The sequence below is a fragment of the Xenopus tropicalis genome, chromosome 10 (assembly GCF_000004195.4).
Source record: "Xenopus tropicalis strain Nigerian chromosome 10, UCB_Xtro_10.0, whole genome shotgun sequence".
In the NCBI taxonomy this organism is placed as follows: domain Eukaryota; kingdom Metazoa; phylum Chordata; class Amphibia; order Anura; family Pipidae; genus Xenopus; species Xenopus tropicalis.
The window spans coordinates 10395970-10422779 of NC_030686.2; the positions used below are offsets into that span (position 1 = coordinate 10395970).

General features: G+C 43.3%; 1 protein-coding gene across 1 annotated transcript in view; it reads left to right on the top strand.

Moving 5' to 3' along the window:
• Window positions 1-24181, top strand: part of cacnb1 (calcium channel, voltage-dependent, beta 1 subunit) — a 37221-nt gene extending 13040 nt beyond the window's left edge. The window contains 13 exon segments of the mRNA NM_001127958.1: window positions 8308-8427; window positions 9691-9813; window positions 10060-10196; window positions 11003-11076; window positions 12718-12737; window positions 13288-13368; window positions 13954-14012; window positions 14737-14846; window positions 15935-16086; window positions 16691-16786; window positions 17056-17241; window positions 21629-22774; window positions 23104-24181. Coding sequence (NP_001121430.1) covers window positions 8308-8427; window positions 9691-9813; window positions 10060-10196; window positions 11003-11076; window positions 12718-12737; window positions 13288-13368; window positions 13954-14012; window positions 14737-14846; window positions 15935-16086; window positions 16691-16786; window positions 17056-17241; window positions 21629-22048 — 1578 coding nt within the window. The 3' untranslated portion in view covers window positions 22049-22774; window positions 23104-24181.
• Window positions 24182-26810: the final 2629 nt, after the last annotated feature.

Consider the following 26810-nt stretch of genomic DNA (forward strand, 5'->3'; position numbering starts at 1 on the left):
TAAATTCCAGGAAAACATAAAATCCAGAAAAACACACTTGTCAGTTCCAGGAAAATGTGATATATGGGAGGGAGGCTATACTGTATGTATATTGTATTATATATAGAGTGTGTTTATTATACAGTATAATATATGAGTATGGCTGTACCATATGTGTTCTGCATGACTGTGTGTGGCCATGCTGCTTAATACTCATTTACCAGATAAGTAGGAGTGGTGACCAGACAATAAGTCATAAAATAATCTTTGGGGTGGTATTTAAGGGTGGTTGTTATAACAAGGGTATTTTGGCTTAATGAGGCCTAATATAGCAGCAGTTCCTAGCATGCCTGTTATTCATAGCAATCTCTTCAGCATGTATTTAAACTGATGGCCGTTACTGCATTAAAAATAGTGATCGCCAGTCGAGCACATGTTAAAGGGAATGTATAGTCAGGAAAACGTGAGCTGCTTTTGCTATTATAGAACAAAACAACCTAGCTTTAAATATACATTAATTATTTTTTCTCTAGTCCTCTTGCTACAAGGGCCAGAGGCTCTTCTGTTCAGTGAGCAGAGCGGCAGCCATTGGAAAATGAGTAGGCGTTTCTGTTACTGCCAAACTTGTTAACCTTAGAAACGCCTACTCACTTCCCATTGGCTGCAGGCCCTTCTAGCAAGAGAATAAGGGCGCCCTCATGTTTCATCTTAACATGACTTATAAAGCAACTTTATTTATACACTTGTGCCAAAACTGTGGGGAAAAAAGGCTCTTTAAGCGAGGAGAAGATACTAAAGCAGTGATATGATAATGGAGTCACCCTGAATGTCAGTTGTGCGACTGAATGCTTAATTCAACAATGTTTCCTATAATTCTATCCTTGTTATGAGCTAAGGAAGGCTTTGCCCTTAATAATAATACTAGTATGACAACTGTGATGCCAGGATATGGCAAAGCCACAGAACTCCAGTATTTGGTTTTACTGGTTTAATTAAACAGTATAATGCATAACAACACAGCAAACACTCCACAGGTAGACAGCCAATAGCTTTCCAACAATGGATGAAATGTCCCACACTTAAAGATTAGTAACAGAATGTCCAGCAACACAGGGGTTAAACATGCCCCCAAAAATACAACCCAGTACTTCCTGGCCAGCAGAGCAAACAGTCCTGGTACATCTTCCTCCAAGGGTGTAGCAGCTCCCCAATTCCAGCAGTGATCCACTCTGCAGGCAATTTAGATCCTCAGTGGTTCTGCTGGGGTCAGTTGCTTGGACCTTCCCTGATCCAGTAGCCAATAATCCGGTCAGACGTAGCACCGCAGCCACTATGCCCAACACCCAGTACCAACTAACTGCCCCAGCCCCTCTATAGCCAGATTGAAAAGTCCTGGGGGTTGAGATTCCACCCCCTTTGTTACTTATCCCATTGTTCCATTGGCTGGACATGTACTTCAACTGCCCAGGGTGGGGCATTAGTACTGCCTCCCATTGTTCAAGCAGGCCTGTGTATGTGACCTGCAGCATGTCCCCAGTTAACCCATTTCCTCCTGGCACTTCAATCCACTGCAAAAGAGAGTTAATGCTGGAGATCTTTACTTAGGTCTCCACAACAACCATCGCTGTGGGGCTCATTTATAAACACCGGGCAAATTTGCTCCTGGACAATAACCCACAGCAACCAATCAGGGGTTAGCTTTTTTAGACAGCTGCAGGTAGAACAGTAAAGTCGAACATTTGATAGGTTGCCATGGGTTACTGCCCTGGTGCAAATTTGCCCAGAGTTTATAAATGACCCTTTGTGTCTTCTCTGTTCGTCTGTGTGAGTTCCTTTTGGACGTTCCCATACTCCAAAAACAGTCTCTACACCAGGGGTGGGCAAACTTTTTGGCTCAGGGGCCACATTGACTTTTAAAATTTGACAGATGGGCCGGGCCAGCGTTACGTCGTTTGCGCTCGTCAGTCCCCAGTCGCCAAGTCTCGTGTGATGAGACTTGCGGAGTGGACGGGCCAGATTAAAAAGACCAGTGGGCCGGATGTGGCCCGCAGGCCGTAGTTTGCCCACCCCTGCTCGGTGTGGCATAAACGTTGCCACCAGGGCCAGAACCAGGGTTGGCAGAAGAGCACGTGCCAAGGGTACAACAGAAGATTCCCTTCTTCTAAGTCCTGAAGAAGGGAATCAAGAGAAGTCCACTTCCCGTTAAAGGGGTCCTTCCATACAGACAGGGAAGATAAGGGTTGCCACGTGGCTGGTATTGTACTGGTGGGTAAATATGGTGCTTGAAGCCAATGTTATTAACAGAGAAGAGGTAAAGAAAAAAATAATAGGAAGACCGGACCGGTAATTTTTTTTCAGGTGGCAACACTAAGGACACAATGTCTGCCTAAACATGGAGGGTAATTGCACCATCAGTAAAACTACATGAATTTAATGATTATTAAATATTAAAAGAAAGTTTGATATCATAAAGCATTTTTAAGGAATTTTCTTCCCATGAGCAATAAAATGTTATCGTTTGCAAGATACAAAATTGTTCCGTATAACATTCCTTTAAATAGAAAGTGTGAAGACAGCAGTTACTGGGTGCTTAGAACACTCGTTCTCTGCATATTTGCACTTATTCGTGAGTGAGAGGTGTTATATAACTTGGTTCAGCCAGCGTGTTCCACAGTATTAAAGCAGGGTCTGTTCAAACAGTATTACGGATAAGGGCTTGTATAAAAAGCAAAGAGGCCCTGCTAAGTACTAACTTGCTGCTAGACCCAAAAAGTGAATTGATCTAAACTTACTAATGCACCTTGAGTGAGCACTTTTGCCATTTAACCTTGATTTTGTATTTTAGCAGTTTCTAACCCTTGTATTTTAGACCTAAACCCTTGTATTAGCAGTCTAAAACTGCTAGGGTTGCCACCTTTTTTTGCTGTTAATACCGGCCAATAGGTTGGTGGTCAGCAGTGACCTCACTTGGGATGGGGAAACGGGCAGGCTAGGCAGGGGAATGGGCAAATGGGCAGGTGAATGGGGTTAATGGGCGGGGTAGAGGCTGGCCTCTATATACAGTAAAAGGGGGTGATCTGCCGCGGAAAGAGTCAGGGAAGGATTATAGGTAGGGTTGCCACCTTTACAAATTTAACAGCATTTATATTGCTGGTAATTTTGTAATACCACATTTTTGGGGTTTAAATCCCCTTCAAAAGACAAAGATAGGTTAATTCGGTGGGGGGGGGAGTGGCAAAGTTTTAGGCACCCCCTACCCAGTGAAATGTGAATGGTTTGGTTGTTTGATACAGATGAATCAAGGTGCCTGAGGAAAGAGTATGGAACCCTTCACCACAGTTGGAGAAAAGCTGTACAGGACCTTTTATCCTGACCTTAAGGGGATGGTGCACCTTTAAGTTAACTTTTAATACTTTATAGCAGTGCTGTCCAACTGGCGGCCCGCGACCCCCCTCTGTGTGGCCCCCCACCTGTCTGGCTGCTTTGATGGCTTACCTTTGTGTAAGCTTTAAATGGTATCAGTACTGAGATTAACTGCCCCCCCTGCATGGTTCTCACCTCAGATTCAGGCTGTAATCAGGCTGTATTGTTTAAATATGTAATCCCCTGTGTTGGTCACACCTTTTAATCTCTGCATTGTTCACCTCCTGCAGTGTTCACACCTCAGGCTCAGGCTGTAATCACTCACATTGTTCCCCTGTTCACACCTCAGGAGCAGTAGAAACCCACAAATAATCCCTGCATACTACGAAAAGAACATATACTGAGGTGGTACTTCAATTAAAAAGTTTTTTAATATATAGTTATTGTGCAGACTGTAGGAGCAGTGCCAGCATTGTGTCACAGTAGGCTGCATGTGTGTGCCATACACACAGGCATCATAGGGCAAGCAGAGTATGGCACACACAGGCAGGGTAGGGAAGGCAGAGTATGGCACACACAGACAGAGTATGGCACACACAGGCCAAGTATGGCACAAACCAGCCAAGAATGGCAAACACAGTGAAAGTATGGCACACGCAGCTAGGGTAGGGCAGGCAGAGTGTGGCACAAATCAGCCAAGAATGGCACACACAGTGAAAGTATGGCACGCAGGGTAGGGCAGGCAGAGTATGGCACACACAGGCAGGGTAGGGAAGGCAGAGTATGGCACACGCAGGCAGGGTAGGGCAGGCAGAGTATGGCAGGTTTTTGCTGTACTATAACCATTAATATAGGTATGGTCATGTGATAACATGGGTGTGGTTTCAAGTGGGTGCGGTTTCAAAAAGGGGAGTGGTCAAAACTGGCTTCCATTATCGGCCCTCCACCACGTAGGTCGGAAAAATTCCGGCCCTCGGTACAACAGAAGTTGGACAGCACTGCTTTATAGAATGCCCTATTGCTAACAAATTTGCAGTTGGTCTTCATAATTTTTTTTTTGTATCATTTTTTTTAGATGATTTGCCTTCCTCTTTTTCATCTTTCCAGCTTCCAAATGGGGGTCACTGACCCTGGCAACTATAAGGGCTCTGGCACATGGGGAGATTAGTCGCCCACGACAAATCTCCCTTGTCACGGGCGACTAATCTCCCCGATCTACCATCCCACCGGCGAACATGTAAGTCGCCGGTGGGATGGTACACGCTGCGCAGGCGATTTCAGCAAATCGCTGAAGTTGCCTCGCGAGGCATTTTTGGCGATTTGCCAAAATCGCGCCACTGTGTGTGCCATCCCACCGGCGACTTACATTTTCGCCGGTGGGATGGCAAATGATGGCAACTCTGGGAGATTAGTCGCCCGCGAACAGGGAGATTTGTCGCGGGCGACTAATCTCCCCGTGTGCCAGAGCCCTAAAAGTATTGCTCTGTGAGGCTCCAATTTAATTGTTATTGTTACTTTGTATTCCTTATCTTTCTATCCAAGCCCCCTCCGATTCATATTCCAGTCTCTTATTCAAAACACTGCCTGATTGCTAAGGTAAACAAGGCCCTAGCAACCAGATAGCTGCTGAGATTTCAAACTGGAGAGCTGCTGATAAAAAAGCTTAATAACTAAAAAAAAAAATAAAACTGCAAATTGTCCCACATTATCATTGTCTACATCATACTAAAAGTTGATTCAAAGGTGAACAGCCCCTTCAAGCCTACTAATATATAGATTAAAGATTAAATAAGCCCAATAGGATTGCTAAAGAAAGATGGGTGCTGACACTGAAAAGTTCTAAGTCAATGAGTGGCAAAGCGCATAATGGAGATAATTACTACGGGAATCATCTAATTGTTCACTGGAAAAGGGGAGCGCAATATAAATAAAATAGAATTTACAATAGAAATCAATGTTCTGAACCAACAAGCTTGGCAAAAGCCAGGCTCCTTCTCTTATACTGACACTGGCTTCCTGGCAGGGCGAGTGAGCGCTCAATGGATTTCCATTAAATCCAAGTACGGTTACAAGTTATTGATTTTTTATATCTTAGTTTCATCCATAAGGAGATTTATATGGACTCTTTGCAGTGGAGTTGGCTGGGTTGTAGTCTGTTACTGGTTGCATTGGTTTATTAATGGAGAATGAGACTGTACAATGCTGTAAAAAGAAACCCACATCCACTAAGGCCATTTATACCAGCAATTTTATCAGTGCAGTACCTAGGTAAGGGGTAGGTAATTGTACTACTTAAATCAGCTATTTATACTACAGGTATAGGATGAAGGCCATCTCCCATAGAGTCTGTTTGAATCAAATCATTTAGATCTTTAAAAATGATTTCCTTTTTCCTTTATAATAATAATACAATACTTTGTACTTGATGCCAACTAAGATAAATGAATCCTTATTGGGGGCAACACAATTCTTTTGGGTTTAATTATGGGGTCATGTAATAAGAGACTTTTAACTTTGCCCATTTACTGTTTAAAAGCATCTTATTGGTTGCTATGGGTTACTGCTCCTGTGCAAACTTAGTGCCTTTTATTACATATGGGGTTTAAAATTTCAAGGTTTTCTTTAGTAGACTTAAGGTATGGAGATCCAAATTACAGAAAGAACCCTGGTAAGATCTGGAAAAGCCCACATCCCTGGATTCTAGATAACAGGTCCCATACCTGATTTATCTAATTATTAAATTTAGCAGACATGGTTTTCTTTGGTAAGTAATCTGGGTTGGAAAGTGTCAGGCTCAGCCACCTGGTCACAGACATGGTTAAAACTGTTAGTTTACCAGTTAAGGGCTGGGGTACACGGGGAGATTAGTCGCCACATGACAAATCTCTGTTGTCGTGGGCGACTAATCTCCCCGCAATGCCATCCCATTCGCGGCGCTGTGATTTGCCCCGTGTCGATCTCCCAGTGTACCCCTGCCCTAAGGGGAAGAGCGAGCCTATCACCAAACTCTTACATTACGAATAGGAGGGACTCTTGAAAGCCACTTTGCCAGTGACCAAATCCATGAGACCAGCAGGCAGCACAGATTTAACAAAACAATTTTGTAGGTATTATAATAAAAAATGAAATACTTGTGCCAGGTCTAGTAAACCATAACTAGCAGGTCGTATTTACTGGTCACCTTTTTAAAAGCAAACATTGTTAGTAACAACTAAAGGTGGCCATGCACGGGCCAATTGTAGCTGCCAATATCGGTCCCTTAGACCGATTCGGCAGCTTATTGGCCCGTGTAGGGGCACAAACGACGGGCCTGCCCGACATCTGGGCTGAAATCGGATAGATATCGAACAGGCAGGTTAAAAAATTTAGTCAAATCGGGGACTACATCAGCTTGTTGATGTGGTTCCCGAACCGACTGCACCTATTACCGGTGTTCGAAATGACCAAATTAACCCGATATCGCCCACCCGTAGGTGCAGATATCGGGAGAAGATCCGCTTGCTTAGCGACCTTGCCAAGCGAGCAGATCTTAACTTGTATGGCCACCTTAATTCTCAGTTTAGTGTGTTGATTAGATGCGGGTGCTTCCATGACATGTACACAATATGTGCAGGCTTCCTTCCTAGAGATTCACAGCATTGTGAGAGTGACTGTCGGCACCTGAGCTGTTGAAAAGCCATATAGTCTGTAAGAGTCAGCTCAGAATTATTGCAGCTTTGCCTACGGCAGAATAACCTTGTCAGTGCCAGTAAGCCTGCACAGGAGAGCGATAATTATATTATTGTGACGGTAGAGGAAGTGGAAATATGTGCAGCTGCTCAAGGCAGAGGCCTAGTGATAGCCAGGACCTGAGGTGGCCTGCTGAGGGGGAGAAACCTGGTACTGAGGAAGTGGTTTAGGCCTCATGTTTGTAGCAGTGAGCAATGGGACGGACTAGATGCTAAACATGGAGAAAAGCAGGGAGGGTGAAGTGCTGGCGGTGTGGGAAGTAGTGGGGATGGTGAAGATGGAGGGTGTGGTTTAGTGTGGAAGGGATGGTTTGTTGTTGGTGACAGACACATGTTCTCATCAATCACAGAGTCACCTCACTATTCTCTATCTAGTGCTCTGGGGCTGTATCTGGCTCTCACAGCTGACACCTGTCCCCAACCCTGAGTCAGACTGTCACATATCTGTGACCTCAGTGTGGGCTTGGCTTCTGGGAAGGAAGGCCGGCGGGGGGGATCCAACAGTTGGAATCTGATGCTAGTTAATAGTGGGAGATAGGAGAAAGGAAGATTGTGTGAGTGTGCAGTGAATTGTGTTATTGTGTACCTGTCGGTATGCGTGTGGAATCACACACTGTGTGAATATTTGTACGCGTGTATTAACAGTGGCTCGGTGCACACAAGCATTACATTGCTGCTGTATGGGTTAGTGTGTATGTGAGTAATGGTGAGTGTATATGTATGGGTAATAGCGCACGACTACAGCATTTCTTTTAGATATGTGAGCCTATATATATCTATATAAAAATATATATCAAGTTTGGGCCAGGCAGCATTTGCAGACTGGGAGAAGGCAGTTCATAGGGAGGAAGGAAACAGCTGCAGCCTAAAGCTGAGTTGAGAGGAACAGAAATGTACTTGTATGGCCTGGAATATGAGGTGAGTGTCAGTCTCCCAGCATTTGAAAAGCATTTATAAGAATCACTGGGGGGTTCTTTTGTCTCTTTTCTACCATATTTTTCCTCCTTTTAATTTTTTACCCTTCATCAGTTTTGGTGCAGCTTTTTCCCAATACTCCTTGCCTTTCTTCCAACACTCTTTTTATACCGGTTTGCTTCCCTGTCCCTCGTCTGACACATTCCAAGCCTGGGATTCTCAGCTCCTACAACACCTGCTTCCTGTATGCCAGATACCTTAACCACTTGTTTGATTCTGTGACCAAGTTGTGGCCCTAAGTACATTGCTGTCTCACCCCCAGGGTTCTGCGGAGTCATACACCAGTCGCCCGTCAGACTCAGATGTGTCTCTTGAGGAAGATCGGGAAGCCTTGAGGAAGGAGGCAGAGCGACATGCTTTGGCACAGCTGGAAAAAGCAAAGGTAACAGGGGGAGCCATAAGAATGGAATAGAGTTGAGATGCCTCTGTTTTGTAAAGCTTCAGGTCTGTGCACAGGGTTGGCATTCAAGGAGTTGTTTCACTGAGGATCAAGACACTTGTATGAAAAAATGATTTGTATAACACTGACTGGATGATCCTGACTGATATGTCAGCCGGCGCATGGTGTATTGGCAGATGAGAAAGTGGAGAGAAGATGCAGCCCATTTTCACTTCCTGTCCCTGTGGTACCATAGAAAGGTGGCCATACAGTGTTTGGCCATCATGCATTATCTGTTCAGCCTGTGGGCCAATCATTTGGATACTGCTCAGGAATGGCCCATGTATGGCCAGCTAGGCCTCCTCAGTCTCCTGTGACTCTTTGTACCTTTGGCATAGAAGCTCTCAATTTTGATTTGTCTATGTATAGGCCATACCCTGATCACCCAGTTTTTCCTTTTCCGTAATCTATTTCATTCTTTACAACTAACTGAATAGTGCCTGGAAATGCCCCTGCTACATACCATTGACTTCTCAGAGCAGTACATATGCTTTTCATCCTGGAAATGCCCTAGTAAGGCACATAGGATGTTGAGTGCCACGGTAATAAGGTGGAAAAATAAAAACAGCAGAGGTCAAAGCAACCCCTATCTGCCACATACGCCTTACCATAGAAATGTAATGCACTGCATACGGCAGACATGCCAGTGACAGGCACCATTCATCAAAAAAGCCCAATTTATGTGTTTCATATGTTTAAAGCCAGATCTGCTTTAGCCAGTGCATTTTCTATATACCTCAGTTGTAGTTAAAAATGCCCCATGTCTCGCTGGCCATGAGGCGGGCAGCATTCTAATGTAGACCTGTTTTAAAAATGCATTTGATGTACACAGCAACAACTACTTTTGTTTGCTCATTAAGTGGCTTTGGAGCAGGGAAATGGGTGCAGGAACATCACAGGAGAGGACATCACAGTGCAATGCATTGTGGGTTATGTAGTTCCTGCATGCTGTCTGTAAGCTGTGGAGAAGTTCTTACAATTTGTAACGTCACTGTTTTAGTCCCTCCTCTCCTGCCAGGATGGTTCAGACAAAACTGTTTTGCAGCTGGATTTCAGCATATAAAAATTGTATTTATTCATACTTTTTGATGGAATAGATTGCAGTATATTAGTATATTATAGTATATTAGTATATTATTAACTGCACTTTCTAGCAGCCAGTATATGTTCCCATAAACTAAAATATCATGTTGTAATCCCAAACAGACAAAACCTGTGGCCTTTGCAGTTCGGACAAATGTGGGATATAGCCCATCCCCCGGGGATGATGCCCCTGTGCAGGGAATGTGCATCAACTTTGATCCCAAAGACTTCCTTCACATCAAGGAGGTAAGAACAAAATGGGGAACAGCAAGAAAGGGGCGCAGTATGAAATAACTGAGGGACCATGAAGAACATCAGCTCTCCAAACTATATTTATGGCTCCAAATGCCAAAAGCTGCCAATGGCATCTTTGCACTGCATTATACTGTTGTTATTCTCTCTGTCTACCATTTATTTTTTTATCTAAAATTTTTCCTCATCCTGTTCTTTATCTTTTTTTTACTTGGTCTTATTTTTCTTACTAATCCGCAGAAATATAACAATGATTGGTGGATTGGGCGTGCTGTGCGAGAAGGCTGTGAAGTTGGATTTATCCCTAGTCCTGTTAAGTTAGAGCACATGAGACTTCTTCAGGAACAGAAGATGCGACAGAGCCGACTAAGCTCCAGGTAGCCCTCTCTCTCCTGTATCTGTAGTCTAGAGCCAATCAGAGGGCCTCTACAATGTGTGAAGGTTTCCCATACTGGTCACACTAATACTCTATAGGTGGTCATACATAGGCCGATTTCAGCTGCTGATATAGCTCCTTTAGCTCGTGTACGGCCACCATCGACTGGACTTCCCGACTGATATATGGCCTGAAATTGGCCAGATCTCGGTCGGGCAGGTTTGATTTTTTGCGGATCATAGACCACATCGACTCGTTGATATCCCCTATGCAGCGCCTTCTCTTGATATCACCCACCTGTAGGTGCGCATATCAGGAGAAGATCCACCCGCTTGGCAACCTCACCAAATGAGCAGATCTTACAGTCTATGGCCATCTTATGAGTCCTGTCATAATTGAATCTGATATATAAGGTTCTGAACCGCTGCTTGTTGCCCTCCAACACTCTTAGTCCCCTCAAATTTAGTAATTTAAAAGGAGACACCGCAGGGATCTTTTTTTGCCCACTAAAGCACTGCAGCCCCTTCAGAATGGCCAAACATAGGGGCCCAACAATCACTAGTAAATTATATTTATGTAAAAGTCATTGTAGATTGCTGCCTACAGGATCACAGAGCCCATCTATGTCACACACCAAAACATTAATGGGATTGTCACCCAGCTCACCTCCTAATCAGAGCAAAGAGCATAAGTTCTCTGTGAAAAGAGTTTATGGGACATTAATACTCTCAATTATTTTTGAATGATTGTATTTAACTTTCTGTTTCTTCCTTCGCTTTCCCTAACTTCATTTTCCCTCTTTTACAGTAAATCCATTGGTAATTCCAACAGTTTAGGTGATGTGGTTAGTGGGACCCGCAGACCTACACCCCCAGCTACAGGTGAGACCCTCTCCTGCTCCAATCTACCATTCATTTATACAACTATCAAGTGCAGGTTCCTCCACCCTGTGTTTTAGCAGAGAAAATGGCTAGGGTAGGCGGGCCGGGCAGGATCAGTTTGGCCCTTGCAGGATAGACAGAAAAGGCATCATGCCTGCAAGAGAACAGGAAAGACTGAGTGGTAGAACAGATGATGAAGGAGATTATAGTGCAGGAGATGCAAATCCATGGCAGGCTGTTCAGTTAGACACTATATACCCCATCAGACTCCGATAACAGAAGGTTTGTCCCCTGTCATTTTCCTTGCACAGCCTGACAACTTTATTTCCATTCACTGCTTTATTTTCTCTCCACTTTACTTCAACAATTTTTTCTTCCATATTTTCTTTATGTAGTTCTTCCAGTTCTCCCCACTCCAATGCCTCCCTTCTTCCATCGTGTTTAGTATTTCCTATGTAGTCAAACATGATCTTATTTTATATTACCCTCTCATCTTTCCATTTTAACTCACCATATCTTTTACCTATCTCACTGTAACCTCATGTATTTCCTTTTTATACATTGTCTCATGTCCCTATGCTTTCCCACTCATTTTCTTACTGTACCCCCCGCTTCTTACCACTCACACTTGCTTTTTTTTCTTGGACATTCCCTTCCTATTCAGGTCCCCTGGAATCCCCTTTAGTTTACGATATAGATCACGTTGATTTAGAGTACGAGGAAACAGAAGCTCAAGCAGCTCAGCGCTCCCCCCTCAACAGCACAGGGAGCGTAACCACCCCTCCATCCACTACCAAACGGGTCCCTTTCTTTAAGAAGGTAACCCCCAGTCGCCATATCGTGCCACTAACCCTGCTTCTCCTGCAAGGATTGATATTTGCCCTAAGAGCTTACACTCTGTGCTGTGGAAATAATAACTGGAAATTTGAGTTTCAGTGAGCCTAGCAGATGCTTGCATTTCTATACATGCATGTATGTGTGTATAAATCTCCAATCTGTGTGAGTGTGGCAGCAAGAGAGTGTGCCTATGTGTGAGTTCCAGTTCTATGGACATATAGGTGTATGAGCAAGTGGAAGGCAGTGTGAATATAAGAATATTGACACACAGATGATATGCCTGCTTGTGTTTATGAGAGTGAATAAACCTAGTGTGTCTAAACAGAAGCAGGTGCATACTGACTCTATAGAACATGTACTTTGCATGTAGTTGAATATGTAGATACAGGAACATGCATGTTTCTGTACAGACGCATGCTCTTGTTCATACATATCTCAGAGAGTATACAAAATAACATGCATGGTTTTATTTTTACCTCTTCTCTTTGCTTTCTTATTCCTTCCTCCCTTGTTTCATCCACCTCCCGCCATCCATTCTGTTACTCATTTCCTCCCACTCACACCTTCCCGATCCTCACTCATCTCTTCTTCATTACTTTTTTGCCTTATACCCTTTCCACTATTTCTCTTCTCCTTCTCACTTACACCTCCTGTAAATTCCCTCTCCCCCTTCCCTATGTCTCCATTTTCTCCCCCCCTCACTGCGGTTATCCCTTCTTCAATCCACCCACATCCTCATCTATCCTCTATGTCTCTCTACACCTGTCACATTCCTCTCTCCCATTTCTTCTCACACTGGCATAGCTAAGCAGAGGCAGAAGTCAGTAAGTAATTACTTGTTTACTCGTTGTATCTGCATTATTTCTTCTATCTATCTTTCTTCTATCTATCTAGTCTTTATTTGTCCATGGAGGGTTTATGGCAGGGCAGAAAGCCCTGTCTGCATCAGAGAGACCCCTTGTCAATAATATATTTTATTAATAATAATTGTTCTGTATGCTTCGGGGGGCGGCTCCAGTTATTGCTCAGGAAACCCTGAATTTATGAATTATTTTCTTTTCAAATGATAGCGCCCAGGCTTTCATCATTGCCAGGGGGTCTCTCTGTAACCATGGCCCTCTTATCTCTTTAGCTGTCACTTTCAGTCTGTGACATTCTTTTGGGTACTGTGCCTTTCAGTAAATAATGCATGCCATGCTGTCTCTGAACTTCTGCTGTGGGTGCAGTGAGGTGTTGTGGTGTTGGCTGTAAATGCATATACCATATAACGATAATAATACGTATACAGAGCAATATGCGTGGGAGGTTCTTTCAAACCCTGGAACACTCCATGTGAGTAAACAGAGGTGAGATAATTCATCTTTTCTTTTACAGACAGAGCACATCCCCCCTTATGATGTTGTTCCATCCATGAGGCCGATCATTCTAGTGGGACCATCTTTAAAGGGTTATGAGGTGACCGTGTACCCCCAAACCTATTCGCCACTTGACTAGATAGTCTTTCAGATTTCCTTCTCTCCGCATTACTCACTTTTCTGTTTCCTGCTGTGTATCCATCATGCAGTCAGTCATACTTTGGGCTTTCCTGCCTCCCCCTTTACTTAAGCTGGCCATATTGGTACTGATACTGTTATAGATATAGGGTTTCATGTGATTTTCTGGATGTGTATTTCCAAGAAACAATTGGAACAGATGACTTCATCAAGGTTTGAACGTTTCAGCTGGCTTGGCTCAAACAGACAATATGATAATGATAGTGGAAAAAAAGGATGTTGTTCCCAACTGGTTCCAGACTGGCTTCTTTAAATGCACTGGCCATTTGCACACTGGACTTTGTTTTTTACTGAACAATAGGTTATATGATATTATATGAATTTTTTTCATACTTGTCTTTGCCTTCCCTTCTCCATCCAATCCACTTCTCTGTTTCCCTCTCTTGTCAGTCATACCTCAGTGTCTTTTATTTTCTCTCATCCCTGTAGCACCAGTTTGCCAGACCTCTCCTTCTTTCTTTCTAAAGCCTCTTTTCCTCTCCTGCAGGTCACAGATATGATGCAGAAAGCTTTGTTTGATTTCTTGAAGCACCGATTTGATGGGAGGTACAAATTTTGTCATTTTACATACTTGCAAGTGTGATTTTGAATCTAGATCTTCTGAGGTTTAACAACCCTTAAGGTTCCCCACACATATACCTTGGGTGCCTTCTATGTATATACATATAAGTAGTAGAGATGCTGTGGCCTTCAGGTTATATACCTCATTATCCCCAGATACTAAGGGTTTTATTAGTAACCTCCACAGCTAGAGGTTAGAACTGGATTAGCAATCTGTGGGTTCTGAAATGCCAGGGCCTATTTTGACTCCAAGTCCAGAACTGATAATTCTCCACTATGAAAGAGGGAAGGATAGATACAGGCCCAGACTGGCAATCTGTGGGTTCTGGCAAATGCCAGAGGGGCTGCTGTAAGATGCCATAGGCAGTCACTATTTATTGGGCTGGGGGGCTGTTTGTGCCTCTGGGTACTGGGAATGCCAGGGGGGCTGTAAGGTGCCACAGACAGTCACTATTTATTGGGCTGGGGGGCTGTTTGTGCCTCTGGGTACTGGGAATGCCAGGGGGGCTGTAAGATGCCATAGACAGTCACTATTTATTGGGCTGCTGGGGGGCTGTTTGGGCCTTTGTGCCAGGGTCTATTTTGAATCCCAGTTCTAACCAGCTGCCATTCAGCCACTTAAGGCAAAAAAAGTTGTTTGTAGGGAAGTATAAATATGTTTTTGCTTTGCCATTTATGTCATTTTGATGATTATTTGTCTTTCATCCAGGATTTCCATTACTCGGGTCACTGCTGATATTTCTTTGGCCAAACGTTCAGTCCTGAACAACCCAAGCAAACATAATATTATGGAGCGGTCCAACACACGCTCCAGTCTTGGTAAGACCCCAGGGAATGTTGGGTCTAGCCCCTGAATCAGCAATAGAGAGTAATAAGGGATACAGTCTAGGCATAATAAGCAAATGAAATGTGAGGTCCAGCCTGAATATAATCACAGTGGCCATTTGAGCCTGGGTATAATTGTAGAGGGCAACTGAGAAAGCAGGATCCAGATTGAATTGGTATAATTACAGCAGCCAACTGAGAGGCCAATGGAGACTTTGGATCCCGGCGAGGTATAATAACAGAGGGCAATTGATTTAGAGGTTTAACCCGACCAATAGCATTACTACTTGTATAGAATTTACCGGCCTGGACGGTAAATCTTTATGCCTCTGTTTTTATTTCATAAAAATATAGGAAGGTTGGTGTTAATCCCACCAACCAGTAAATGTTGCATGTATTCATTCTGCAGTATATAAGTAATGCAAACTCCTAAAACATTAGCCTTTACTGGAATATGGTATTGTTGCAAAGACTCCATATACCAATACAAGTAGAGAACTCAGGTTCTTGATATGCAAAAATACATTGGACCAGACTGCCTCCTTAAGGTGGCCATACACGCACCGATATTATCGTACGAAACCTCGTTTCGTACGATAATCGGTGCGTGTATGGCATGTCAGCGAGCCGACCGATATCGCAGGAAGCTGCTGATATCGGTCGACTCGCCGATCGGCCAGGTTAGAAAATTTTGATCGGGCGCCATAGAAGGCGCCTGACCAAAATTCTCCCTTCAGAGCTGAATCGGCAGAAGGAGGTAGAAATCCTATTGTTTCTACCTCCTTACCTGCCAATTCAGCCCTGAATGGTGTGTGGCGGATCTGACGATGTTTCGTGCGACCGACGGTCGTACGAGACATCGTGAGATCGCCACGTGTATGGCCAGCTTTAGACTTCCTTAGATCCCGAGACAGTCTATGCAGGAAATGCAGATGAGAGACACCTAGATGCTGTGTTTACAGATTGTCCACTGCCTAGGCAAGCCCATCAGCTCTCAAAATAAGAGGTGTTTTAAAGTTATATAGATAATAAAATGCTTCTCTTTCCTTTGTTTATAACATCCTATCAATTCTTTGGCACAGCTGAGGTACAGAGTGAGATTGAGCGCATCTTTGAACTGGCTCGAACCCTGCAGCTAGTTGCCTTGGATGCTGACACCATCAACCACCCAGCTCAGCTTGCTAAGACCTCCTTGGCACCCATTATTGTCTACATTAAGATCACTTCTCCAAAGGTGGGTGGTTTAAGAGGACTGTGAGGTGCAGAAAAGTAATATGACTGAATGTAATTAGTTGTTGCATCCACAGTAATGCTCATTACAGCAAGATGTTCAGGCTTTATATAGAGCAATCTTATGGCCTTGTAAAGGGGAATACCACCCAAACACAAATTGAGCTTTTTGAAAATAGAAAACATAATTTCAAGCACTCCACCAAATGTCTATAAGCATTAGAGAAGTTGTTACAATCTGTAATATCAATGTTTTAGTCCCTCCTCCCCTGCCAGGATATCAAATGATGCAGAAAGAAAAGAACTGTTTTGCAGCGGGATTTATGGTATTTATTCATACTTTTTGAAGGAACAGATTACAGTGATAGGTATATTAGGGGTTCCTGTGTTTTGTTGGGTTCTTTAACAAATTGTTTGAGTTCCCCTAAACATCCAAATCTTATGTATGTTTTCAACTTCTAATTGTTCCTTCTTCCTTCTTTTTTCCTCTCACTAATCAAAATATTTTACAGTTATTCTCTCTGCCTCTTCTAACTTCACCCTGCTGTCTCTCTTTATTTCTTCACGGTGCCACTCTCTATTTCCCTGTGTCTGCTCCAATGTTACAGGTATTACACCGGCTGATAAAATCCAGAGGAAAGTCCCAAGCTAAGCATCTGAATGTACAGATGGTGGCAGCTGATAAATTGGCACAGTGCCCCCCGGTGAGTCACTGGAATCCTGAAAGTCATATCCCTCAGCTGGCAAACTCTCAGCTTCACTGTGATAGGATCTCCTCTTTGTTATCAGAGTAGCATGCAAAGTGAATTACCTTTCAAACAACACCTATTGTACATTACATTTCAATCACAGTGTGTTGTTATTTAAGGCTGAGGTCTCAGCAATGTTCCTTGTGATTGTGCAAGGTGGTCTCAGGCTGGTGGGTGTATCTGAGCAAGAAATGAATTATGCATATACGTATCTATCTCCGCAGGAAATGTTTGACATCATCCTGGATGAGAACCAATTGGAGGATGCATGTGAACACCTGGCAGAGTACCTGGAAGCCTACTGGAAGGCCACCCATCCACCCAGCATCAACCCACCCAACCCACTGCTTAACCGTACCCTTGCCACTGCAGCCCTGGCATCCAGCCCCGCGCCTGTCTCCAACCTCCAGGTGCAAGTGCTCACCTCGCTTAAGAGAAACCTGGGCTTTTGGGGGGGCCGTGGGGAGCCAGGAGCTGCTCCTCGGGTTGAGGAGCACTCATTGTAACCTGGGCTAATAGTAATCTGCAGAGGATTATAGTGGGGATCTCTCAGTTGAGAGCACATAGAGAGTCACTCCAGTATCACCTTCAGCAGATTTTTGAATGAAATATTGTAAAAAAAATGAAATAGGGAAGGATGTTAATGGAGTGACAGTCAGTAGGAGTGCTGTGACATGTTCTTCCTCTTGGTGGCATGACCACATCTTTCTGTTTATGCTGCTATATCTAACAGGTTATCTCTTGGTGATTTGCTTAAATCTTTCAGAGCCACCATCAGAAACCCACCTTTTTCACTGGGCCCTACGCAAAGCTAACATTTGGGCCCCCCTCTGCTATACCAGGCAGCACTAAATATTTGTTTTCAGGGCCTAAGTTTTACCCTCCTTTTAAATGTTCAAGCTCTCCATATCTAGTTTACCCAAGACATACCATGTCTCTTTGCATCTCATTGAGAACCATGCCATCATGTCTCCAACATTCTGTTCTTTATTATTTCTGTCCCACTTACATTCACCCAGTGGGCTACACTTGCCAATTGATTCTTACCAGTTTGGTCAGGAGACTCTCAACAAACTACTTACCAGTCTCTTTAGGTTGGTCTGTACCCCAGAAATATAGTTATATATCATCATTTCCAGTATGTGAGGGCAACCCAAAATATCGGTATAATTTGTTTCTCCAACCATCTTAATACAGATTTTCAGATGGATGGAAGTCTACCAATAATAAAATGAATGCTTGTTAAAGCATGAGGAGACAAGTTTAAAATATGTATTCTTCCCCCAAAATACCATTATTTAATATTTAGAGATACTGTATTTATAGCTAAGCATTTTTATGGAAGCACAAAGCAAGAAAAACAGCATATACACACAAAGAAACACTGTGCCAAATGGTCATGCTGTGGGTTGGAGTTAATTGTTTTACTTCCCACCTACCAGGAAGCTATGGTTGCAAAACAGAGCTACCTTCCCTATACCCAACAGCTATATGCCATCTTTATTCTTTCACCTTACTGTCAGTTTATGGCTGCTGAGAAGATCTATTGATGATGCTGTGTGAACCTTCACCATGAAAAGCCTTAAAGTCAGGATGTGCAACATAGTCCTGTATTTTCTATAGTTCCAACCTATTAGAATGTATAACTACACTGAGGTTTTGTGAAAGATTTGCATTTTTGTTCTTCCTGGTTTTAAAAAACAGGGGTCTGCTCTTTCTGGGAAAAGGGTTACACCGAAGTAATGTGATTAAATATAATACGACCATTTCGCCCAGGGATAAGAAAGCACTCCAACATTAACTGGGGCACAAACAGTTGCCTGTGCCTGGTTTACAGTAATTATTGCATTTATCTTGGGCAGCTATGGAACAGTGCCACCATTTCTATGCCCTGTCTCTACAAACAGTGGTGCAGACTTTCACCAGTGCAGTAACCCACAGACATAATGAGCAGCTGAAGGAGAACTAAAACAAAGCAAAAAGAAGTAGGCTATAAATGCTACGTATTATGTTTTGGGGCAGGTCTGGACTGAGATTTATAACAGGCCCTGGCTTTTCAAGTACCCAGAGGCCCAACAGCCCCCCCAGCAGCCCAATAAATAGTGACCCTCTATGGCATCTTACAGCAGCCCCTCTGGCATTTGCCAGAACCCAAAGATTGCCAGTCCGGGCCTGTTTGGGGCTTCTATACCAGCCCAAGGAGAGCACAACCCTTTACCCCTGAAGATATGTGCTGAAGATTCCCATAGTATAGTAGCTCCCCATCTTCTATTCTGCTGCTTCATAGCCCAAGCTTTCGGCTGCTGCCAATTGAGCATAGGGACCGATGCACAATATACTGTATATATAGAACATAAATATCACAATACAAGGCTAATTAGTGATTAATTCCGATTCACAGTACATGGCAGTTCAGAAACCAGTGCAGTTTGCACCAGAATTTAATAATCAGTCCTGTGGAATCAGCTTCTGTGACACAAGAACCTAATTTTCTGCTTAATGATGTAAGACAACTCCAAAGCTTAGCTGCCTAACAGCTGCCTAGAGCTCACTGAGCATGTGTAGTGCCACTGACTACAAAATAAAATCCAAAATGGGCAGCTCCTGTTGACAACTTTTTATGGCCTGGATCATTACTATTATAGAGCTGCTGAGCCTCTCTACTGATATAGTTCAGTATATAAAATACAGCATTTGTAGCCATATTCTTTTAGGCTTTAGTTCTTCTCTAACTTTTATAGGTGCACTGCAGCTGAAATAATGAATAGAAATATCCGCCTGGTTGCTGTCGGTTACTGCAGTGGTACCTGTGATTAAATAACAGTTTTCCCAGAAATGGTGTAACCCCTATTAGAATATGTAGGAAGAAGGGCACATGATGTTTGATAGATATAGTAAGCAGAGCAGGAGATAAAGAGAAAATGTTTAAATAGAGTGAGTAACCGTAAGGCAATATAATGATATACTATTTACTGTCATACAAGCTGGCACAGACTCGGTGTGGTGGCTGAGTAAGATCGACAGGCTTATATTTATATTTATTTATAAAGTGTTTCATCATGGAAAAAAAATCAGTGTGTTTTCTTTTGTTTTCACGTGTGGTGGGTACAAACGTTTAGGTTCACTCTCCATTATTCTCATGCTCTGTTTAACCTCTTTCTATCTGACAACTGTATCAGCCTCTGACCCCATAACTGTTCTTGTATTCACTCCGACTAATGTTCAGCACATCCCATTAAACCTCTTGTTATTCCATGTACCATATCTCCCACAATATATACACCATGCCACCATTGTACATTCTTCTGTTAGACGTAACTTCACCTAGTTTGTAACCCCATAAGTTTTCCAATTGTTCAGTGTAACCACATAACATCTCCTAATATTTTATGAAGCCTAATAACTTGTTCTGCTGTCTCTTGAAATCCCCATAACCTCCTCTACTCTAATGTGTAACACCATAATTTGTCCAACTGTTCCATGGAATCGTTATAACTTCTCCTTCTGTTATGTGTAGCCCTTTAATATCTTATTCTATTCCATAAAATCCCCATAACTTCTCCTAGTGTTCTGTGCAGTCTCCATAATTCCTTCTGCTTTTCCGTGGAATCTCTATAACTTCTCCTAGTGTTCCATGCAGTCTCTATAATTTCTCCTGCTGTTCCTTGGAATCTCCATAACTTCTCCTAGTGTTCCGTGCAGTCTCCATAATTCCTTCTGCTTTTCCGTGGAATCTCTATAACTTCTCCTAGTGTTCCATGCAGTCTCCATAATTTCTTCTGCTGTTCCATGGAATCTCCATAACTTCTCCTAGTGTTCCATGCAGTCTCTATAATTTCTTCTGCTGTTCCATGGAATCTCCATAACTTCTCCTAGTGTTCCATGCAGTCTCCATAATTTCTTCTGCTGTTCCATGGAATCTCCATAACTTCTCCTAGTGTTCCGTGCAGTCTCCATAATTCCTTCTGCTTTTCCGTGGAATCTCTATAACTTCTCCTAGTGTTCCATGCAGTCTCTATAATTTCTTCTGCTGTTCCTTGGAATCTCCATAACTTCTCCTAGTGTTCCATGCAGTCTCCATAATTTCTTCTGCTGTTCCATGGAATCTCCATAACTTCTCCTAGTGTTCCATGCAGTCTCTATAATTTCTCCTGCTGTTCCTTGGAATCTCCATAACTTCTCCTAGTGTTCCATGCAGTCTCCATAATTTCTTCAGCTGTTCCATGGAAGCTCCATAACTTCTCCTAGTGTTCCATGCAGTCTCCATAATTTCTTCAGCTGTTCCATGGAAGCTCCATAACTTCTCCTAGTGTTCCATGCAGTCTCCATAATTTCTCCTGCTGTTCCATGGAAGCTCCATAACTTCACCTAGTGTTCCATGCAGTCTCCATCATTTCTAGTACTGTTCCATGGAATCTCCATAACTTCTCCTTAAAGATTGATATTACACCTACAACTCCTGTTCTTTCACCTACCAACTCATCCAATTATTTAACACCTTTTGCATTTTTCTGAGCCTGATTTTTTTACCATATTTTTTCCCAGAATTCAGGTGTATCTGCCTGTTAGTAGATGGTGCACACAAGCTGCAATACACCCTATATTAATTGTTTAATAGCTCTGCTATGTAACTCCATGAAAGTATTATCTTAATGCCTTTTTAATCCTTTCCTGGCTGGGCAGTGTAAGGCAGTGTAGTTGAATATTTGCTTGAAATGTTCTAACCTACTTTTATGTGTGCATGCTTTTAACCCTTCTGCTCCTGTTTCTGCATGCTTTGTCTGTCTTACTAACCAGGGTTCCTACTTGGTACACGGGGAGCTGAGGCCGGATGGAGCAGATCAGATGGGTATGTACGAGGGGCAACTTCGGAGAGGTCAGATGGGCTCTCGCATCCTTTCCCGACATGACACGCTGGAGTCGGAGACACAGGGCAGTCGGGACTCTGCCTACACAGAGCCAGGTGATTCCTGCATGGACATAGAGACTGACCCTTATGAGGATCCAGAGCCTAAGAGCCAAGGAGGAGAGACCAGGAGGCTCCAGCGTCAAGGGTCTTGGGAGGAGCTGGGTCCGGATCAAGAGAACCTACTGCAGAGGAGAAGGAGGGAATCTCCAAGGCCGCAAGGGAAAGGCAGGGAGCAGTACTGGCATGAAGGGGATGGCAGGAACAGGGGGCAGCTGGACAGCTGGGGTAGAGATGTATGTATTCGTTAGGCCTGGGCATAAGGGAACCACACAACTCAAACACACACTTCCCTTAGCATTCGACTGTATTACCCTAGCCTCTTCTGCCTACTGTACAGTTCTGTTTCACTCCTCATTCTCGGCATCTTGCATTACATTTACTCCAGAAGCATTGCCATCTGTAACACCCCCAATGCCCTACTGCCACCACCCGTTCCTTTTTACACCTCAGGGCTCTTACATGTAGCCACTGGACTTTCCTCTGGTTCTCTTTAACCATCACTGCCCTGTGATCTACGGACATTCCTACTGCCCTGTGACTCTCTCTCTCTCTCACTCTTTGCACTATCAATGCTACCCACTGTCTCTTTGCACCAACACTGCCCTTTTGCAATCTAACTGCACTGACACTGCCCTATGACACTCTGCACTGACTTGTATTCATTCCCTGCCCTTTGTGCATTTCCCACTTCTCTGGGATCAACTCACAGCACTAACAGTGCCCAGTGACCCAGTTACTGTACCATGTCTACAGACCTACTGATTGTACGACATTGCCTTCTCATCGCCCACTATCCTTATCCTAGCCCACTTCAAGCCTGGACTGGCAATCTGTGGGGTCTGGCAAATGGGGCTGCTGAAAGATGCTATAGACAGTCACTATTTATTGGGCTGGGGGGGTCTGTTTGTGCCTCTGGGTACTGGGAATGCCAGGGGGGCTGTAAGGTGCCACAGACAGTCACTATTTATTGGGCTGGGGGGGCTGTTTGGGCCTCTGGGTACTGGGAATGCCAGAGGGGCTGCTGTAAGATGCCATAGACAGTCACTATTTATTGGGCTGGGGGGGGGCTGTTTGGGCCTCTGGGTACTGGGAATGCCAGGGGGGCTGTAAGGTGCCACAGACAGTCACTTTTTATTGGGCTGGGGGGGCTGTTTGTGCCTCTGGGTACTGGGAATGCCAGGGGGGCTGTAAGGTGCCATAGACAGTCACTATTTATTGGGCTGGGGGGCTGTTTGGGCCTCTGGGTACTGGGAATGCCAGAGGGGCTGTAAGGTGCCATAGACAGTCACTATTTATTGGGCTGGGGGGGCTGTTTGTGCCTCTGGGTACTGGGAATGCCAGAGGGGCTGTAAGGTGCCATAGACAGTCACTATTTATTGGGCTGGGGGGCTGTTTGGGCCAATGTGTACTTGGAATGCCAGGGCCTATTTTGATTTCCAGTCCAGGCCTGGGCCACTCTCGTAGTCTCACTTCCCCAACACACATTGCACTATCAACCCAGCAATTGCACAACGCTGTCCTCATGAGAACCCAGTGTCTTGTAGTACCCTCTTTGCACTACCCCAGTCTCAGCTCCCTGATTTAGAGAGGAGGAAGAAGCCCTTCCAAGCCAGTAGCAACCCCCACGTTCCAAGCTCCTCCTGCACCCCTTATAGAAACGAGTACCAGGTCTCCGGCAGCCTGACCTGTTGGGGGTTTCGGAGAGACCCCACCACCCCACTCAACAATGTGCCATAAACTGACTTGCTGGAGAGAAGAATGCATACCACGAATGTATTACACACTTTGTGCCAGAAGGGACAGCCTCTCTTAGAGCTGACGAATTACCCACATATCTGGAAACATTGCCCCCCCCCCCCCCGTGACTAGCCGGGCGGAAGGAGTTAACAGATGCCTGATGTATACACGTGCCTGCATATGTTGATCATTTTTTTTGCCTGCGGTTCCTTTCATAATAATGATTCCTGCTTGGTTTGTGTTCCTAATTTGTACCGACCAAAGGGTTTTGGCATTGAGTATTCCCAGCACAAGCTTTTTCCAAAGGGACGAAGATTGTCGTTTTTTCATTGTGAGTTACTTTTTTGGTTTTTTTTTTGGTTTTTTTTTTGGACTTGTTTGTAGTAGAATCTTCAGAGGCCCATTCTCCGCTCATATTGGTTCAGGCCCAGAACTTCCGAGGGATACAGTGAGATATATACATATATAGGTGCCGAAAGTGTATTCATCCCTTCCTCAGATATCTCTTGATCTAGTTTATGTGAATATATATATTTATAAACATGAATTCAATGTATGCATTGTATAAACAAGCCTCTTAAATGATTTATACATACATTTACACGTATTTATACAGTCCTAATTAAAACCTGGTAAGATACTTATATATGTATATATACATGACTGCCTACCGTGGGATAAGCAGGGTGCGATTTGTACGCCGTAATGACTGGATCAATACTGATATTAAAGGATATGTAAACCCTCAAAACAAATCAGTGTGATGCAGCTTAGAGCGCCCTTTTGCAACCTACATTATTATTATTTTTATAGGTTTTAAGATATTAGCAGTTTATGATGGATTTTTAAAGAACAGCGCCACCTGCTGTTGATTTTGGACAACTAGATACAGTTGTTCACCTTTGAGTTAACTTTAAGTATGATATAGAGAGTAATAGCCTATGACAATTGCAATTGGTCTTCATTTTTTATTGTTTGTAGTTTTTTTAATTATTTCAGCTTTTGTTTAGCAGCTCTCCGGTTTGGAGGTTGAGCAGCTACTTGGTTGCTAGGATTCAAATTGCCTTAGTAACCACGGTGTGGTTTGACGGATGTATGAATAGGGGAGGACCTTAATAGAAAAATAAGTAATTAGGGATGCACCCACTTTTTTGGGTTTGGCTGAACCCCCGAACTCACTCTGAAGGATTCAGCTGAATCCCGAACTGAATCCGAATCCTAAATAATTGGGATCGGAAGGGGTTTAAAATCTTTTTCACCTGACTATTTAACCCTTTCCGAATGCTAATCAGCATAGGCCAATTAGGATTCGGTTCGGCCGAAACCGAATCCTTAAAAAAAAGCCAGGACTCGGCCGAATCCCGAACCGAATCCGGGATTCGGTGCATCCCTATAAGTAATATAAAGTAACAATAATGATTAAACTGTAGCTTTACAGAGCAATAGGTTTTGGTTACCAGGGTCAGTGACCCCCATTTGAAAGCTGCAAAGAGTTGGAAGAAGAAGGCAAATAATTCAAAAACTATAAAAAATAAATAATAAAGACCAATTGAAAAGTTGCTTAGAATTGGCCTTTCTAAAATATACTAAAGGTAAACCACCCCTCCAATGACAAAAGGAAAGTCTTTGCTTGAAAAATTAAGTTAGTGAGCAGAAAAGATTCATTTAAAGTTCCTCTGGGCAGTTCTAAGCCGAGCAACATCTTCATTATTATCATTATTATTATTAACACCTATGGATGCATTAAACATACAGACAGCAGAAACAAGAGCTAAAGAAGGTCCAGCCTTATCCGAAAAGTACATTTTCAGCCGAAAAGAACAACAGATGGAGCCATTTTAAAAAATTCATTAAATTAGCACTTGAAAAACTGCTAATGTCTTAAAAACTAAAAAAAAAATGTAAATTGCAAAAGTGCTCAGAAGAACAATCTGGACAAATTTTCATTCATTGGTTTAGAGGGTTTACATTTCCTTCACCAGTAAGACAGTAGTCTAGTTTTGGTTCTGCTGGGCCACTAGTGTGCAACTGGGTCCTACAAGTGAAATGTGCCCCCCCCCCCCCCCCAAGATAACCAATAGCTGCTCAACAGAGAAAAGTTATCAGATATATTTTTGGGCTGGTAAGTAGTGCAACATCAGGGCAGTTTCCTCTTCTTATGAAATTTTCTCCCATCTGTCAACCCAGTTGGCGGAAATGACCAGCAGGTGGCGCTTTTTGTTTGTTTTTAGTTTAAAAACCACGAATATTTTTGAAATCTCCAGTAATTTGTTTAAAGTACGTGGTTCTAAGCATTTGGATTCGGCTTGGCCAGAAGTGTGGATTCGGCTGGATCCTGCTGAAAAAGGCCGAAACTTGGGCGAATCCCAAACTGAATCTTGGATTGGGGGCATCCTGGGTTTAAAGGGGTTTATTGCCAACTGCAAAAGTGCTCAGAAAAGCAGTGGGAGCAATTTTACATTAGCTTCAGTGGGAAGGTATACTTACCTTTAAAGGAAAAGGAAAGGCTAGTAAAGAGTTAATCTCAAGCTGCAGGCATACTTACAGTTCTCTCAATAGTGCCCTTACGTCTCCCCATGTTTCTCCCGTTCAAATGATCAGAAGCCAAACAGGAAGAACAAAAAAAAGAAAGTTCCCATAATGCCTCTCTCCTGCACCAAGACCAAGACCAGTGTACATGCTCAGTTAGTTAGACTATGGGGCTGATTTACTAATCCACGAATCCAAATCCCGAATGGGAAAAAATCGGATTGGAAACGAACATTTTGCGACTTTTTCGTAATTTTTGCGATTTTTTTCGTCACTGTCGCGACTTTTTCGTAGCCGTTACGACTTGTGCGAATTGTCGCGACTTTTGCATAGCCATTATGACTTTCGTGAATTGTCGCGACTTTTTCATAGCCATTATGACTTTTGTGAATTGTCGCGACTTTTGCATAACCATTATGACTTTCGTGAATTGTCGCGACTTTTGCATAGCCATTATGACTTTTGTGAATTGTCGCAACTTTTGCATAGCCATTATGACTTTTGTGAATTGTCGCAACTTTTGCATAGCCATTATGACTTTTGTGAATTGTTGCGACTTTTGCATAACCATTATGACTTTCGTGAATTGTCGCGACTTTTGCATAGCCATTATGACTTTTGTGAATTGTCGCAACTTTTGCATAGCCATTATGACTTTTGTGAATTGTCGCGACTTTTGCATAGCCATTATGACTTTTGTGAATTGTCGCAACTTTTGCATAGCCATTATGACTTTTGTGAATT